This window comes from Thermobia domestica, chromosome 18 (assembly GCF_964235325.1).
Source record: "Thermobia domestica chromosome 18, izTheDome1.hap1.1, whole genome shotgun sequence".
Taxonomy (NCBI): Eukaryota; Metazoa; Arthropoda; class Insecta; order Zygentoma; family Lepismatidae; genus Thermobia; species Thermobia domestica.
This window is the reverse complement of record NC_137471.1, coordinates 33,501,068-33,519,929: the sequence shown is the minus strand read 5'-3', so window position 1 is coordinate 33,519,929 and position 18,862 is coordinate 33,501,068. Positions and strand designations below refer to the sequence as shown.

Below are 18,862 nucleotides of genomic sequence, written 5' to 3'. Positions count from 1 at the left end.
CGTGCAAAATTGAAATTTGGCATAATTATAGCTTTTCCAGACTAAGCCTCTTAAAAGTTGCCAAAAGTTAATATTTTAAATTTTTAGTGGGGTATACAGGGGGGTAAAAAATCCCCATGTTATTTAAATGGGTGATTTCTTGGACCTAAAATATCATATTTTAGGTAAGCCTACTTTGGAATAACAACTTGAAATTTTGATGCTTGTACGTTTTCGTTATCATTACCAAAGTAAATCACCAAAAATTTCCAAATTTAGAGTGGTTTTATAGGCAACTGAAAAATCTTTCCCATGTTATTTGAGAACAAGATCCTGAGACGAATATTCGGACCCAAGAGGAACGGGAATGGGGAATGGCGGAAACTTCATAACGAGGAACTACAAGTCTAGGAGGCTTAGGTGGGCAGGTCATGTAGCTAGGATGGAAGAAAGTAGAAACCCTTTCAAAGTCTTGACTGGAAAATCAAACGGAAGACGACCATTAGGAAAATTTAGGCGCAGATGGAAGGACAATAGAAAATATTAAGATGGATCTCGCAGAGTTAAAAATACAAAGTGGAAACTGGATCCAATTAGCTGAGAATAAAAGTCACTGGAGAGCTTTTGTGAACTCGGCATTGAATCTCCGGGTTCCATAGGCCATAGAGTTAGTTAGGTAGTTATTTATATGGGACATCTTCTACACCCCAAATTTATTGGTCACTTCCTGTAGGGCTACAATGTTTAAATTTGGCATGATTGTAGGTTTTTGGGACTAACCCACATAAAATTTACCAAAAGTGAATATTTTTAATTTTTAGAGGGTCTAAAGGGTGGATGAAGAAATCTCCGTGTTACTTAAATGGACCTTTTTTGGATCTATTATCTCATATTTTAGGTACTTGAAATTGGAATAAAAACTTGAAATTCGATATACTTGTACGTTTTCGTTAGCGTTACTTAAATAAATTGCCTAAAATGAAAATTTCCAACTTTAGAGTGGGGAACTGAAAAATCATTCCGATGTTATTTATATGGCACATCTTCTGCACCCCAAAAATGTTTAGGCACTTCCGGCAGGATTAGAATGATAAAATTTGTCATGATTGTAGCCTTCCTGGACTAATCCACAGGGAAATTTCCAAAAATGAATATTTTCAGTTTTTAAGATGTCTAAAAGGTAGATGAAAAAATCCCGTTATTTAAATAAGCGTTTTCTTGGGATACAAAATCTTAGATAGTTGAAATATGAAAGAAAACTTGATATTTAGTAAAATTGTGGGTTTAAGAGGTACGAGGCCGAGTAACCCTGGAAGACTGGGGCGGAGCTCCCAGTTAGCCGAAGGCTAGTTCACTAATATAAAAACTCATGGCTAGTTTTGATACAATGGAGAAAAATGAATATTCTTGCATACCAAAAAGCTGAGCTGTACAAGAACCATGCAACTTATTGGGGTGAAACTAGTACTGAAGTACATTGTCATTAAAATCTTCATTATGACACCAACGAAACGACATTGGACAATACGGTTAATGAGGTCTAGCTTAAAATTACCATTAATTGTAAATTTAGATTGACTAAAATATTATTCAGTGATAATATATATAAGTCGGTGGGTCAGATGTAGCTGTCTGAAGTAAAATATTTGAAGGTGAATTCTGTTACTTTTCGAAATTTGAAGATGGAAATTTCATTAGAATGCTTTCAAGATAGTACATTCTTAGTTGGCTTCCTTCCACAGTTTCTGTTTACTTGTTATACTTTCAGAGTGAAATGACTTTTCGACTGTGTCTGAAACTAATAATAAATAAGTTTGCGCTTAAAAGATTCCTTATTCCTATCATTGATTGTTTCTCTTCTGAGTAATTTGAACCACATTTGAGGCTGTAATTATGGGAGACATAAGAGCTGTCTCGTATCATATAACGGCTGACATAATACATGTAATTATTTATCTAAATTTACTTTCATTCTTTGAAATCGTGGCAAAGTCTAATGAGATAAACAGTTGCCTTTTAAGAATCATTTGAAGTAGAATTGATGTGTAAGATCAAATCTTAAGGCAACATCAATAATTTCTGTGTGAAACAATTATAGGTTTAGGCAACACCAATCATTTCTCTGTGAAACAATTACAGATTTAGGCAACACCAATCATTTCTCTGTGTAACAATTATAGGTTTAGACAACATCAATCATTTCTCTGTAAAACAATTATAGGTTTAGGCCACATCAATTATTTCTCTGTGAAACAGTTATAGGTTTAGGCAGCATCAATCATTTCTATGTGAAACAATTATAGGTTTAGGCAACATCAATCATTTATCTGTGAAACAGTTATAGGTTTAGGCAGCATCAATCATTTCTATGTGAAACAATTATAGGTTTATTAGGGAATATAGAAGTGTATGTCGAGTTACGAAGATTTTTTAAAAGGGGATGTCCGGACCCAGCGGACTCCCCGCACGAATGGGCTTCTGACATTAGTTCAAAACATGCTGTATCTTTCAAATGAAGAACGTTTAATGCTTTCGCTTTCGCTAACGCTTTCAATCCTAAGCCCGAGTTGACTCGGCGTAATTAATGCAAATAAACGAGACCCGAAACGAGCTCGGTAATATTGTAGCAATTCCATCCAATATCAATAAGTATTATTCATCTTAAAATAGAGTGTTTAAAAGGTTTATTCACCATGTATTTCGTATGCCTACTTTTTTTTCTCTATAACTTGATACATATCTTTAACAAATGCACTGAAGTGACGAAGCTGGTACTTGTTACATAAGCCTAGATGCAAAACTGTTAATCCACTTTACACCACACTTGCGGTTTTTATTTCCTTGATTTTGTCAAGACAAAAAACCCTTCTTGTGGTGTAATTACCTTACTTAAATTTGATCATAGTCAAAATGACGATACGTAATTTTAAAAATAACATTGTACCTCAGTTTTGTCGAAGTTTCAAATTACAATTTTGTTTTGTTTTTCAACAATTGAGAATTTACTGTATAATAATTTCCTGTTTTGAAATGCCTCGGTAGGACTACGTCTCATACAGCCTCGATACTGAAAGAAACGACGCTGAACTACAGTTCAACGAACCAAACAACAACGTAAGAAATTAGTGTGATTTACTGAGGCAATTGTGCGTACATAAGGACAACTTATTTTTAACACAATATTGTCTGTATTTATTTATTCTCTTTTTCATAAGTCTTTTAAGATTTTAAAGAATAAAATAAAAGACAAATCCTGACCAAAGTATATGTTATCTAATAAATAACAGCGTTATACTTTCGGCAAAGTATCTTTGCCTTCATCAGACACATTATGAAATGCAATTTCTCAGACTACTGCATATATATCTCAGAAAATGAGAGGAAGTCGACTGTATATATAGATATGACTTCCTCTCATTTTCTGGCCGTAATGCACAAAGGATGCGTTTCCAAAATGTCACAGCCTTATCTGGAGTCTCTCAAAGCACAAATTTTTCTCTCTCTTCTTTCTTTTAGTTATAACTGATTTACCATGTTACATTCATTATTCTAACTCCCGTCTGTTCGCAGGCAATCCTAAATATTCTCCAAAATTAATTCGCTTTAGAACTGTCAAATTGCAAATATATTTGTGCAGTATTAAGAACTGGTGTGACAGTAACAAGATTGAGTTGAACGTAAATAGATGCACAACTCTTTCCTTTGCCTATAAAGAATACAGTATTAAACATGACTGATGTACAGTCACCAACATAAGTACCTGGACCCCTGACTGTTATAATTCCTTACTTGGGGTCCAGATACTTATGTGGGCGACTGTACTAAAGGAACTGTTTTTAGAGTCACCTAACTTAATTAAAGATTTAGGAGTCCTATTTGATCCTATATTAACTTATCCTATCATGCTGAAACAATCCATATAAAAATCTTGGTTGTATTAGAAGACTAGGCAAACATTTTCAAAATGATGTAACATTAATTGAACTCTACTTCTGTTTTGTGAGATCACAATTAGAATATGCGACTGTCTTGGACAGCAAAAACATTGAAGCACATACAATTAAAATACTTAAAATTAATTACTTATAGAAAAACTGGCTTGTACGCAAAATATGAGTCATATTCAGAAATAGTACAAAACTTCAATATGCACAGTTTGAAATAGCGGAGAGAACATGCGGATCTTTTATTTTTACTCAAATTGCTACATGATAAAATTAACTTTCCCGATCTTACTTCGAAAGTCCAATTGCATGTCCCGTCAGGTAAAGCCCGCGTAGGAAATAGCAGTACATTTTACTGCAAAATGGAAAGAACAAATATCCTCGCTAAGTCTCCTATATGGAGGATGAGTGCTTCCTAAATGCAATTGGAAGGATATCTGTTATGGATGTTTTTGGAATGTCGGAGACAGTATATAGGAATAGACTTAAAAATATATGTGATAACGAAAATGTATGAATGTATAACTTGTTGAGAGATATAAATGTGAGTATTTATAAAGAAACAGTACTGTAATTGGATCTAGCTCTTATTGTGTTGAAGAAATAAATAAATTCCATTGGAACAGAAACGTTTCCATTTTTCGAACAGTAACGCTGTCCAATTCATAAATTGCACCCCTCGCTTCTCGTGTGACTCAATATTTGAACACGAATCAGTACTTGAATATGTTCTGAATTAATACTTGAAACATGAGTCTTTGTTTTCCACCGGCATGTTAAAATAAATTCATCAATTGAGATTACTTCAAATGCTGTGATTGAGTATTAGATACCTCAGGTTTCATGGTTAATCTGGAAGCAACAAAATTTTACTAACTCTAAAACAAAAACAAGGGACACAAAACATATAAATAGTAGATATTTCAGGCCCGAGGTAAATTGGAAACTTTGAGCTTCATAACGAATGTACTATAATGTGATTTTATTCATCCAGGAACATAAAAATCAGAAGCTACTGGTAGGTATAAACTAGGAATAGTAACGTCAAAAAAAGCTAGGCGCCAGACTCGGATTTCCAGTCGCTCTGGCCTCTGGTAAGTCATTTGATCTCCGTGGATTAATGCTAGTTTGTTCGTTTGTTTAGTAATGTAAGCTTATCAGTATAAGAATTTATGGAAGAGAAGTTCGACTGGAATGCTGTCTCTCACTTACATTATTTAATATCTAACTGAAAGAAATAGTGAGAAAGAGCTTACAAAATAAAGACGGCATTTCGGTAGGAAGTAGAATGATTAGGTATATACGGTTAGCAGATGATATGGCGCTTGTTGCAGAATCTGAAGAGAAAATCAATAAGAAGTTAGAAAGCTTGAGGAAGGGCTGTGAAGAAAATGGGATGAAAATAAATGTTAGAAAGATAAGAGCCATGATGATTAGAACGAAGCAGTCGGTGTCAAATATAGAAGTAGGAGGGGAGAAAACAAAACAGGTGACCAGTTTTCGATACCTGGGTAGTATTATTAGTTATGATATCAAGTGTGAATGTGAAATAAAAGTAGGGATAGGAATGGCGAAATACACCTTTAGGAGGAAGAAAAGAGTTGAGAAAAAGACTCATAAGATGCTTCGTGTGGTGTGTTGTGCTGTATTGCTCAGAAACATGGGCATTACGCAAAAGTGATGAAAAACGAGTGGAAGCTTTCGAAATGTAGGTGTGGAGAAGAATGGAAAGAATTAGCTGGTTCGAGCGGAAAACGAATGAAAGGATGTTAGAAATGGTGGGAGAGAATAATAATAATAAACTGGTTGGGACATTGGCGAAGAAGAAACTATATCATGAGAACGTTTTAGAGGGTATGTCGGCAAGAAAGAGAGGGAGGGGGCGAAAGAGACTACAATTAATGGACAATATCAGAACAGATAAATCATACGTGAAGACGAAGAGGTTAACGGAAGACCAGGGAACATGGAAGCTTCTAGATTCCAGCAAGTGACTTGCCAATAGTAGCAGAATACTTATGATAATGATGATGTTTCTTAATGTGTTCATAAGTTAGTCTACAATTTGACAGCACTGGTAATCCTTTGGTAAAGTTGATTTGGAGAAACAGAAAAAAATTGTCAAATGTAGATATGTTAACTAATTTAGATACTCTATGGACGTTTACTAATTTCCAAATAAATTTGGGTGACATTGGCAACACTTGAAACTAATGAATCAGCTACTATAAGTAGTTACCTAAAAACGAACGGAAAAAGAAAGAAAGAAAGAAAGAAAAATGCTTGAAGGCTCGCTCTGTTAATGGTTCATTTTCAAGGAAATTTTAATTGTAAAAATTCTTACAGAAACATGAAGGGCAAATTACTCGTAACCTACGGTCACATTAGTGATTGAAGATACTGAGAATTTCTTTCGTTTGCTTATTTTACAAGCGTCTGAATTGCCTACCGGCGGCCAGTCTGGACAGGAAATGCTTACACATTCTGAAACCGGTTACGATGTGCGAAAAATATGCTGTCTATGTATTTAAGTATGAATGAATGAATCAAAGATTTAAATTAGTAGAATATACGATCCAGATGGGTATATTGACTACATATTGAAATGATTGTATTTTGATATAGGCCTATTTGGATTTCTAGTTTTGCAAACCATGGTATATAAATGTGCGAAGTTTTTAAGATAGTTATCTCTGTCTGCTGATAGTTGTTTAAACAAAAATGGTGGTAAGACATAGCAAGAAGGCAGTATTTTGGAATCCATTCAGCTTTCTAATAGTAGGCTTCGTCTTATACAAAAATGATAGAAATTAACCATTTCCGGTTTCATTGTTGATCAATACAACAGCAAAAATATTGCGTGAAGCCGTTTCTTGCAATCGCCTCAGCTCCAAAAAAAAAAAAAAAAAAAAAAAAACGTTCAGTTTAACGTTCCATGGTTATACCCGTTAGGGTAAAGGAGACGGATAATGAAGTTCAGGTGAATGATGATGGAACAACTGGTAGAGTGACATTGTGGAAGGAAATGGGAGTACCCCGAGAAAACCCACGAACACGATATTGTCCAGCACAAACTTACTTGGTCGGGGATCGAACGCTGGATCCCACACACCAGAAGTAAGCACTCTACCACTGAGCCACTGTGCCGACCAGCGTTCCAAGAAAATATTTCATCTTCACCCTTATCTCTCTAATGAAACCGGAAGTGGTAAAAATTCATAACTTCCGGTTTCAGTATCAATCTACATAGAGTAAAACTATTAAAGATAGCAAGGAGGTTTATTCGGAATCGATTCAGCGTCCTAGGAAATAACTCCAATCTGCCCTCTTAACACTATATTGAAACCGGAAGTAGTCGAAATGGATTACTTCCGTTTTTAACGTTGATAACCATAGAGCAAAAACAGTAGGAGATAACGAAAAATGGCTTTTTGATATGGCTTCAGCGTCCCAACAATAAGTTCAATCTTCCTTTGTTTACGAACGGAAGTTATTAGACCTAGTACTTCCGGTTTTAGTATTAAATTCGCATCATTTGAAAAGCTAACGTATTTCCATAATGCAAAACAAAATTCACTTGCTCTTCGATTGATGTTGAATTTAAAATATTCTACAATTGCATTGCTCAGAATATAAAAACTCGTTAAAATTTCATTTTGAATTTTTATGGTAAATTCATTTTTAGACACAAATCCAGTAAGCTGGAAAAGTTTACACTTTCATCTGTCTACAAGCAGATAGAGCACACACCCTATATACTTGCTGTTGATGAATATCTGAGTGTGTTTGTGTTACAGGATACGCTCTTGAAAAATAAACGACTTGTAATTATATGTAGGTTTTTTTTCTGCCTCTCGCGCTTTCTGGTGATAAAAATGACTTTGCTTGTCCACGTATTTTATGAGAGAGAGATATTTAAAGCACGGTCTGAGTCATCTTATCCTATGTCCGGATGTGGGCTTCTTATGAATGAAGTGTTTTTGCTTATGGCAAGCAAGTGGAGAATACATTCTTCCAAGCAAACTAGTTTCTGAAGTTATAAGTAAAAAGCTCTGTGTTACATGAAGTCAGCCATAAACTCATGAAATCAAAGAAATGCGTGATTCACTGTTGGAGTAAAATTGTGTTGGCAGTATAGAAGAGAGAAACCGTTATTTGTATACAAAAGCCTACAATGCCGGTAAGAATAATTGAATTTAATTATTGTACCAGATTCTTCTTGTGAGATCATCACTTATGAAGTCAGTGCTATACTATTTAGCTAACAGCAGGTGACGTAGTTATACTCAAACTGATGAGAAGGTTTTAAATAGTGTTTGCTTAATAGTGATAATTAGTTGGTCATAATTTCTTTTATCTTCTTTCTTTGTCATCCGCCTTGTACTGTACCCTGTGCACGTTTGTCTAGCTTTATTTTGGATTTTGATGTAAACATTACACTTTGCCTTAGGAATGTGGGCATGTGGTATGTATTATGCTGTTATATCATGAAAACGCCTAACGAATTTAGTACAGCTGTCTGTTGTTCTTATAACAGAAAGCAATCTTTTTTAGTTAGTTTGTTTGTTTACTTGTATAATTAACTCAGTGTTGTTTACAGTACGTACGTTTTCTGGTACTATCTGAACAGCAACTTTTGATAACTGAGTAGGAAGCGTCTCAATCGATGTGTCATGGGAATCCTAATAATAAATAGCCACGTTGATAGGTGTCACTGCCTGCGCTATCGGGTATTAAACTGTAGCCGATTTTGCCGATTTAAAGTGACCTCGAAGTTGGAATATAACTAACTAACTCAGTAGGCTAAGGAACCCGAGATTCAATGGCACGTTTACAAAAGCTCTCTATTAACTTCTGTCTTTCGCCAACTGGATCCAGTTTCTATTTTATATTCCAATTTCTGCGAGATCCATTTTAATATTATCTTCTTACCTTCGTCTAGGTCTTCCTAATGGTCGTTTTCCGATTGGATTTCCAGTTAAAACTCTGAAAGCATTCCTACTTTCTACCACGTGACCTGTTCATCTGAGTCTCCTAGTCTTTAATGACCCTATGTTTGGTAAACTGTGTAGACTATACAGGTCCTCCTTATAAAGTTTCCGCCATTCGTGTCATAATAGTCAGGATGACATTATTCGTGTCAGGATCTGAAGATCGAGAAACGTGGAAGAAACATTTTCCAAGCCCAAACGTAAAATAAATAGATAAAACTAATTAGTCCTAGGACCTGCTAAAAAGCATAATACCTGGTAATAATATAAGATTATTCAAAAAGCGTGCCGGTTTTGGATCGTCTGGCAAATTTTCATTTCTCGGTTGCCGACATTGTTTTGTATTGTTGCTATACCAACAAACATTCCGATTTTCGCCTTACTCAGAATATTTTGCATTTCTTCAGTCTGTGTCTAGCCATGGAGCAGTTAACTATAAGCGCAACGTGTACTAATTGTGAAAACTTTTTATCAGTATGGAGAGTTATGCAGCAACTGTTACGCAACTTCGCACGGTTCTAGGACAAAATGGCCCCCGAGGCTCATGCGACTTAACTCCTTGTCATATTTTTCTTTGGGGTAATCTTAAATCATTGGTGTATGTAAAGAAACCTCGTTCCATCCCTGAATTAAAGGGTGAAATCCGACGAGTTGTCGGTGAAATCCAAGTGGAAACTTGTCAGTCAGTCAAAACAAATTTCACGAACAGAGTTAATGCATGCCAGTCCAGTAGAGGAGGTCATATGCCGGATATCATTCACCCATACCTGAAATCGGAATGTGTGATGAACATGTTTATAAATTTTGTTAGTGTGTTTTGAAAAAATAAAGTTGATAATTTGATGTAACAAAACTGGCGGTGCTCGTTTTGAATAATCCTTTAATAATTCGTGTCAGGATAAATATAAATATATCATCTTTGAGGTTATTTTTGTCGTAACCCCATAAGCGCAATTAAGTTATCCAAGCGTAGAGTCTTTTACTATTGGAATGATCAGTAGTTCGAATATACCAATGTTTTAGGTAATTTTTCTCGTAATCCCTTTAACAATGTCTTTAAAAATCCTTAAATTAGTATACAAAGCACAATTATAAATTTATCCAAGCGTGGTCCTTTTTTTTCTTTCACCATTGGCATGAACGGTAGCTTTTTCATTAAAATCGGTCGATCCATTGACGGCAAAACATAGATTACTAAATAAGGACTCCACCACAGTATGCGAGTAGCTATATTAGGAGTATGTGTGATTCTGTTGGAAGACTTGCTAGTGCTACTTGTGTTGAATAAATACAATCTGCTACGTGCAATCTTTTCTGACAGAATTAAAGAAAAAACTATAATTTATTATTGGCAGTGTACGGCATAATTTTTTATACTTATAAAATTTCTCTCTTTTCGAAAAGTACGCATATAATTTTGTTCAGCCCCATCAGATCTATCAATTCATATTTTGTCATCTTTGAACATTTTCCTCGTTAAAAGCTAATAATATTTTATAATTTTATTAGCGTAAATATCGTCAGAAAATGTATTTAATAAATTTATATTGACGCTCATGATGTTTTTCCTTTTTGATGTTAGCGACTTTTAATCTAATAATTTAGATACAAGACAACTGTGATGTGTTTTACATACAGGGTATTTCAAACAACACTGACAACGTTTAGTCGGTGATTCCTGACACCAAGATAAGACAAAAAGTATAGACCAATCTGGGTGCACAGATGCTTCCTTTCGGAGTTATAAGCTGCCGAAAACATGAAAAAAAAATTAAAGGTCCATAGTTCCGAAACTATGAAACCTACCGTAGTCGGGTCAAGACTTCTCATAGGAACTAATATGTATACTACCCAGAAATACATGTTTCAGAATCCTAAGGTACTTACGCGACAAGTTTTATAGAGGGAGTTTGGCTGCGGGCATATAATTTGAAGTGCTCACCATCTACCTCTATAAAAATTGTTGCGGAAGTACCGCAGGATTCTGAAACATGGATACCGGTATTTGAATAGGGCATATATTAGTTCCTAAGTAAAGTCTTGACCCGACTACGGTAGGTTCCATTGTTTTTGTAGCTGTGGACCTTTAAAGATCAATTTTTCATGCTTTCGGCAGTCTATAACTCCGAAAGGAAGCATTTGTGCACCCAGGTTGGTCTATACTTTTTGTCTTATCTTGGTGTCAGCAACCAACTCACCGGACGTTGTCGATGCTGTTTCGAAAGACCCTATATACATATATTCATCTTCCACTAAAATGTTTTTATGTACAGGGCAAGTCAAAATAATGGACCCGATTTCAGAAATTTATATTGTGAAATCTAATAATCGTATGCTATTGTGAGACATGAGCTTTGAAAGGTTAACTTTCCAAGTTTAGTTTGCACTCCGTGTTTCCATTTTCTACCGATAAGAGTTAGCAGCGAGCAGTTAAGAAAAACGGCGTTGACTGGAGAACAGAGATCTTTCTGTGTGGTTGATTATCATGTGAACAAGTGTGTAGTGTGCTATGGCATTTGCCCATCCCTTCATGTGGGGCATCCGCCATCATGTTTACGTACCAGCGCTTCCAACAACATTGGATGACCTGTGTGACCGCAACACAGCAAACTAGGTAGGGAATCCATTGCTCATATTGATCGCGACATGCTTCCCAAGGGCAAGAGAAACTACCGGCTTGATGTTTGGCGTGTTACGCATGGTGAACACATGACTCACAATAACGTACATTTATTAGATTTCAGAGAATACTTTTTTGAAATCAGGTCCATCATTTGGACTTGCCCTGTATATAATACGCTTGATTATCGTTATGGTTTATATATTATGCATTTATTTGTTCTTACCAATCGTAACTTTACTTACGAAACTTTTGTTTTTCGTTTCCAGGTTCCGGTAAGTGTTAAGGGCTTTGTGGTGTTTTCTTATTACCAAAGGGTGAGTTCTGTACATCTATACATATACAGCATAGAATTGATAAGTCTTTTCAAGATAATATTACGGCTGTTTAGTTTTTTATCTTTCAAAATAATTATAAAACAAAGGGCCATATTAACATTTGGAGGAAGTTAGTACCTTTAAACGTGAAAAGTGGTAAGATTGAGAGGTAACATTGAGAAGATTTTCTTAGATCACGTTTAACTCTGTCTGGTCACATTATGACGTCGCAAGACTTTAGCTCCAAATATGGACACATTATGACCTAACAATAATTTTTGGCTGTAAATATGGCCACTTTGTGAAGTCACATTATTATTATTATTATTATTATTATTATTATTATTATTATTATTATTATTATTATTATTATTATTATTATTATTATTATTATTATTATTTTTACCTTGTAAATTAGCCATATTAAGAGTTCTTTAAAGCTATGAATGTGTTACGTAATCAAAACTTTTACCACTCAATCCTGTAAGTTCTAGAGCTTCGTGTTTTTCAAATTTTAAAATTTTCTCCGTGTTTTCTTGGTATTTTAAAAACAAATTTGTTTCTTTTTGTGTTTGTTCAAATGGTTCTTAATTTGTTTTTCGACTCTTATCTTGTATCGATAATTTATATGCCAATTCATAAAGAAATAAATATTTGGTTAAATGATCTCTAGTCTAACTTCGTTCTTTTAATGTAAAACTAGGTAGGGAATCCATAATCTTGAAATTACAGAAATTTTAGTGAAGATGTTCTAAATTCTTCGTTGTAATCCTAGAGCCAGTACAACCATTATCGAGATATCGTCATTGGCAAAGTCGTGAGCAATTTCCTTCTTTTAAAACTGTAACATGTAATGGTTTCATTTCCATAAATATCCTCAAGAAGGGCAATACTCTTGACTTCCATTACGTGTGAAATCTTATTTCTTCTCGTAGCTGTTTGCAGTATTTGCTGGTCGTGACTATCCTATAATCTGTAGATAAACATATTTCTTCTCGAGATTTTTCCAAATATGGAAGAACTTACTAGGCGTATTTTGTGGCTTGAAAATGTGATTCAGTACTCTTTATTAATATAAAAACAGGAAATCCTGTTTAACTTTAAAACACTCAGTTCGTGATTCTTACATTCTAGCGACGATAGAAAGGGAAGAAAGATGTTAATCGTTAAAAAAAAAAAGAAAGAAAAAAAAAGCTTTTACGGATTTATGCATTCCATAGTGTATAGTGCCATAAAAGTTTATTTATTTATTTATTTATTTATTTATTAAGATCAAAAGATCCAATATATTTTAGTCAAAAATTTTCTTGTAGGACTTACGTCTGGAGAACTTCATATAGTGTAAGCTGTCTCTTAACTCAGTATTGTCGTTGTGAATCTGTGCAAAGATATCAGATATTATTATTACGACTCTCTGATATGTTCACTTTGTTGGAAGAATCTACACTCTTGTTATTGTGTACTCTTATTTGTTTTGTATGAATTCTTGTAGTAATTGAATCACTATATCATGGATATACTAATGTTATATAATATAAGTATCAACTGTTGCCAGTGCGCTATTGTTTGGGTAATTGTGAGGTCGCCTTAAGTCAAAACTCTACATCTAAGGAACGTAAATAATTGATTCTAAACTTTCATATAATTTGGTACAAATTTCAATATTGGCTCCATTTAATTAATACCCCTTCGAGAGTATCTAACAGTTATATCACATTCTTTGTGCACTTCTCATAACACGGAAAAATTCTTATAACTTCTAGAAATCTTGAATGAAAGTATGATAACAATCAGAGCATCACTCTATACATAAATTTATAAAACGAGACGAGAAGAATTTCGAGAGGAGTTGAGAAAAGGTTTTCGAGAATCGAGACGAGGCGAGAAAACTTAATTTCTCGTCTCGTCTCATTGACAACACTTGCAATCACCAATTTCGTTCTTCTCTTTTACACTGTCACCACAATTTTTCTTTTCCCTCCAATGTTATTTTACTATCTTGAGCATTATAAGGAGATACATTACTAGTTCTTTGTAGTATTCTACCAATAATCGGAAAGTAGATTTCTCTATATAATTAAATGTAAACATTTATTCTCTTATTGACTTCTACTTTATTTCGTCCCTCTTACTTGTGTAGAGATCTCTCCATAATCTGTACTCCATACACTTTTCTGTAAGTCTTAATTATCGTAATATTAGAATCTTATATTCTTACAGGGGGCGCGATGGCTCAGTGGTAGAGCATTCACCTCCGGTGCTTGGGGTTCCTGGTTCGATCCCAGCTCGCGCCGTGTGGACTTTGTGGTGGACAAACACCGTGCTCGTGTGTTTTTTCGGGGTTCTCCCGTTTCCTCCTACATTCTTCATTCCACCATTTCATTCATTTCTCATAATCACCGTCTGCTTTAGCCTAACAGGCATAATCGTGGAATATAAAACTTAAAGATTTCATTTCATTTCATTTCATTTCATTTTTATATTCTTACAACATAGTAGCGTAGCAAGGACTTTTTTTTTAATAATGGGGTTTTTTCAGTGTGACCAAGGAAATACAATCTTCCCCCTTCCTAAGACTTTCTTCTTTTGTCATTCCTATCCTTGAGTTCATGTCCGATTCACATTTCAGGCTATTGGTTAGCCGTCTGGTTTACTTTCTCTCTCTCTCTCTCTCTCTCTTCCAAGTTCTTTAGTTACTTCACCTTTGAAATAATGTTTGATTTCAAATGAAAGAACAGTAAATAGTCTTTCCAAACGATGTACAGTTTGTTTTGTAGTGGTGATTTACTGTCCAAGCTGCACAAATAATAATTAAAAAAAAAAAACATTGGCAGTCTAAGAGGCTTACACACTCGCTATGTTTATTTACAGGGTGGCCCATATTTATGTATATTATGTTTCAAAGATTGCAGTAAAGAAACTAGCAGTATAAGATGAACATAAAATTGAACATTAACACATTACTTTCATACTTTTTCTTGCGAGAATTTTAATCTCTGTTTTCCATGGCATGATCCACCAATGCATCATCAAATCCATATATGCCTGGAAACGGAGAGCAACATTGTCACAAGCAGTTTGACAGACCCGTACTGGTATCCTGTGAAACTCTTCTGTGATAGCTTCCCGTAATTCGGCAAATTGCGTATGTGATATTGATACACTTTGTTCTTTAAAATACCCTATGGAAAAGTGTGGTGGTTACAAATCAGGAGATCAAGCTGACCACTTCAAAGACCCACGTCGATCGATCCAACGGTTCGGGAATATTTCGTTCAGTCACTCTCAGGCTACCCAGTGTTACCATATCGAAACTTTTCTCCAGAATTACAAATACTACGGTCACTTAAACATCCACCCAATATTTTACGAATTTAGTATTAAAAAAGAGTATTTGTGTTTTTTGTTGCATTTCTTAGAAGGACTGTAGTATATAGGATACAGAAAAATGCCATTGACCATCTAATAAATTTTAATATGGTAAAGTAACAATGTTTAGAAATACAGATTATCATAATTTTTTTAGAATGGAGAAGTTTTAGCATTTCGTTGCAATATTCCATGGTAGCAAACTATTCTTCTTGGAAAGTTTTTTTTTTTTTTTTTTTTTAAGAAATGTATTTGTTTAACCTTTCTCTAAGTGACGTAAATGACTCGACCTTCTCACTCGTTGAAGATAACTCCATGTGGGCAATGTCTTGAGACACATTCTTTCACCAGATATTCTTTTAATGATTAATGTTGATGGTAAGGCTAAATTCATATGCAGTGTTATGATCCAAAAAAAGCACAATAAAATGTTATATACTTTTTATTGTTTTATGAGCCAGAAAATAGAAGTTATATTCGCTCCCTAAGTATTTCGTCAACCTCTTTCTGTCTGATATGAAGTAAACGTGAAAGTAGGTCATATTTGTTAAACTTTTTTCTTTCTTTTTTAGTTTTGAAAGGGCTAATTTTATCGCAGACACCGTTACGAAGATAAAAGCAAGCTCGCGGATTCATTGTACTCGTTTCGGAGCTTTTTTCATAATCTCATTCTTCCAAATACTGAATATGTTAGATGTGCGTAGAAGTAAAAAGAAAGGTCAAAATGTGATGTCGGTAGCTCCAATCTGAAACTTTATTTAAACTTCAAATGAGGTTGATAAATTGTCATTGAAGAATATAAATTCTTTAGTTTTCCAAGAAGTTTGGTGTATCAAAACTCCTTTATATGTTCTCCGTGCCTGTCTGTGTATCCGTCCGTCCGTCTGCGAGAAAAAAAATGTGTGTCCGACCGTTCGGGAGAATTTTCAAGAACTACGTGATGGATCACCATTAATTTTGGCCAAGATGTACAGTGCCAAAAGTTAGGACTCTAGTTCGTTAGTGGTGATTATTCAAACCGGAAGTGGTTCTAATAAGACGTTTTCAGTTTTAACGTTGACCACTATAGAACAAAAACGGTAATAGGTGGTGGAAACCGGTTTCCTGCAATCAGTCAAACGTCCCAAGTATACATTTAATCTCCATTTTTAACTCTGCTAACACCGGAAGTGATATAAATCCACTAAAACTTCCGGTTTCAATATTGATCTACATATAACAAGAACTATAAGGGAGAGCGAGAAGCGTTTTTAAAAATAGATTTAGTGTTCTTAGAATGGGTACCGTCTCTCTTAACCATCTACTCAAACCGGAAATGGCAGAAATCAACCACTTCCGGTTTCAAGAATCACTATAGCGTAAAACACAATAACGAAAAGTGCTTTTTTGCACCCAACTAAGCGTCCCAAGAATGTTTTTATCTTTATCCTTAACTCTCTACTAAAACCAGAAGTAAAGCAATCCACTACAACTTCCGGTTTCAGTATTGATCTATATTGTGCTAAAACGATCAGAGATGGCGAGAAGCGTTTTTTGGACCAATTTGACACACTAAGATAGATACAATCTTCTCTCGTAACCTTCTATTCAAACCGAAAGTGATATAAATCAATCACTTCCGGTTTTAACGTTGATCACTATAAAGTGGAAGCATAAATAGATAGCGAAAAGTGGTTTTCTGCAATCAATTATACATCCCATTACCACTCTATAATGCATAGTATTTGATTTCTATGGCGTAGTATTTTCTCGATTAATTGTCTATTGAAACTGGAAGTGGTAATAGACTTCTAGCACTTTCGATTTTAGTTGAGTTGAGTTGACTTTAAAGTCCTTTTCAGCAGCGAGGCTATATGAGACGAAACCTACTGATTAACGTGGAATCCGAATTACATGAGTCCCCGTTGAGAATCGAACCCGGGTCTCCCACGCTAGACTATTAATCGAGAAAATATTACGTCATAGAAATCATACTCTTCCACGTGGTGTACACGTAACACTGCTACTCGTTATATACCATAATTATCCTCTGTAGGCTAATGGAGACGAATAATTAATGAAAGTAACTGAATAGCGCAAGAAGAGCTTTTAACGAAATGAAAGTACCAGAATAGCGCAAGAAGAGCTTTTAAGGAAATGAAAGTAACTGAATAGCGCAAGAAGAGCTTTTAAGGAAATGAAAATAACTGAATAGCGCAAGAAGAGCTTTTAAGGAAATGAAAGTAACTGAATAGCGCAAGAAGAGCTTTTAAGGAAATGAGACGAGTTGCCCAGATAAGCTGTGGAAATGTCAAGGAACATCAAAACAGTCGTACATTATATTAGACGGGGTAAATAAGAGTACGTTTTAACGTCCGACGTTTATGCCCGTTAGGCTAAGGGAGACGGATGATTAAGGCAGCTGAATGATGATGGGATAATTGGTGGAATGATAATGTGGGAGGAAACGATAGTACTCTGAGAAAACCCATGGACACGATATTGTTCACCACAAACTTATTTGGTCGGGGATCAAACTGGAGACCTCACGCACCGAGCCATAGCGTTCCATCTTGGACTTTAGCGCTTTACTGAAACCAAAGACGATAAATGTATCATTTCCGGTTTCATTATTAAATTCATATAGCTTGAAGCACTGGCGTACGCAGTAATTCGTCAAGGGAGATTCAGGCTCTCAAGTTTGTATAGTTTCAGGTGTTTGTATACATGACAAACGTTTTTTGTATAATACTTGCTCAAAAATGTGGGGGTTGAAAACCCCTAAACCTCGTTGCGTACGCCATTGGTTTGGAAGTCTGCCATTGTTTCATAATGTGACATAAAACCCAATTATTTTAATTTAGCAAACTTCTTTTTTTCGTAGTGTACAAAGTACAAGAGAAACAAAGCAATTCTTCAAATATGGAATGTTTTTAACATTAAAACGTAGGATGCGGGCCATTCACCCAACCAATGTGCCAAAGCCCTCAGGTACTGACACAAATTATTTATAGGCGGTTAACTATCAGCTAACGTGGTGTGGACGAGTAATGCTGCACGTAACGTGGGATTTTCACTTTGATTCATCGCTTCTTCATAATCGTTCTTGAAAAGAAAATCCATGAGGAAATGATAAATTTTGTAAATGCTTCGGTCTGATGTGATCACGCAAAGTTCTCTGTACGAGGCGCCAAATTTTTTCTTTCCTTTTTTGTACATATTCAGAATTCAAAATTGAGATTGTACTTTAAGAAGAACGTATCTAATATTCAGCAAGGTCTTCTATATAGATAAATTATCCCATAGTCTAACTATATAAAAAATATTATATAAAATTGAAAGTGACTATGTTTGTAACTTATTAAGTCTTGAATCACCTGACACATCTCTATCAAATTTGGGGCCGCGGTGGCTCAGTGGTACACCAGAGCGTTCATCTCAGGTGTATGGGGTCCCGGGTTCAAACCCTGTTCCCGCCAAATGAACTTTATGGTGAATAAACACCGTATGCGTGGGTTTCCTCGGGGTTCGCGTTTCCTCCCACGTTCTTCATTCCACCATTTCATTCATTTCTCGTCATCACCGTCTCCTTTAGCCTAGCTGGCATAACCGTGAAACGTAAAACTCATTTCGTTTCATTTTTTTAAAATAAAATTTTCAACA

The 18,862-nt window shown here is 35.1% G+C and overlaps 1 protein-coding gene across 2 annotated transcripts in view; it reads left to right on the top strand.

Annotated features, from left to right (window-relative positions):
- The window catches only part of IP3K1 (inositol-trisphosphate 3-kinase-like protein), a 387,738-nt gene that overhangs the window by 266,121 nt on the left and 102,755 nt on the right, over positions 1-18,862 (top strand). The window contains exon 4 of one of the 2 annotated variants that reach the window (XM_081745265.1): positions 11,804-11,851. The exons of the other annotated variant lie outside the window; for it this stretch is intronic. Coding sequence (XP_081601391.1) covers positions 11,804-11,851 — 48 coding nt within the window. The remainder of the gene's footprint in view (positions 1-11,803; positions 11,852-18,862) is intronic. 2 annotated transcript variants of the gene reach the window in all.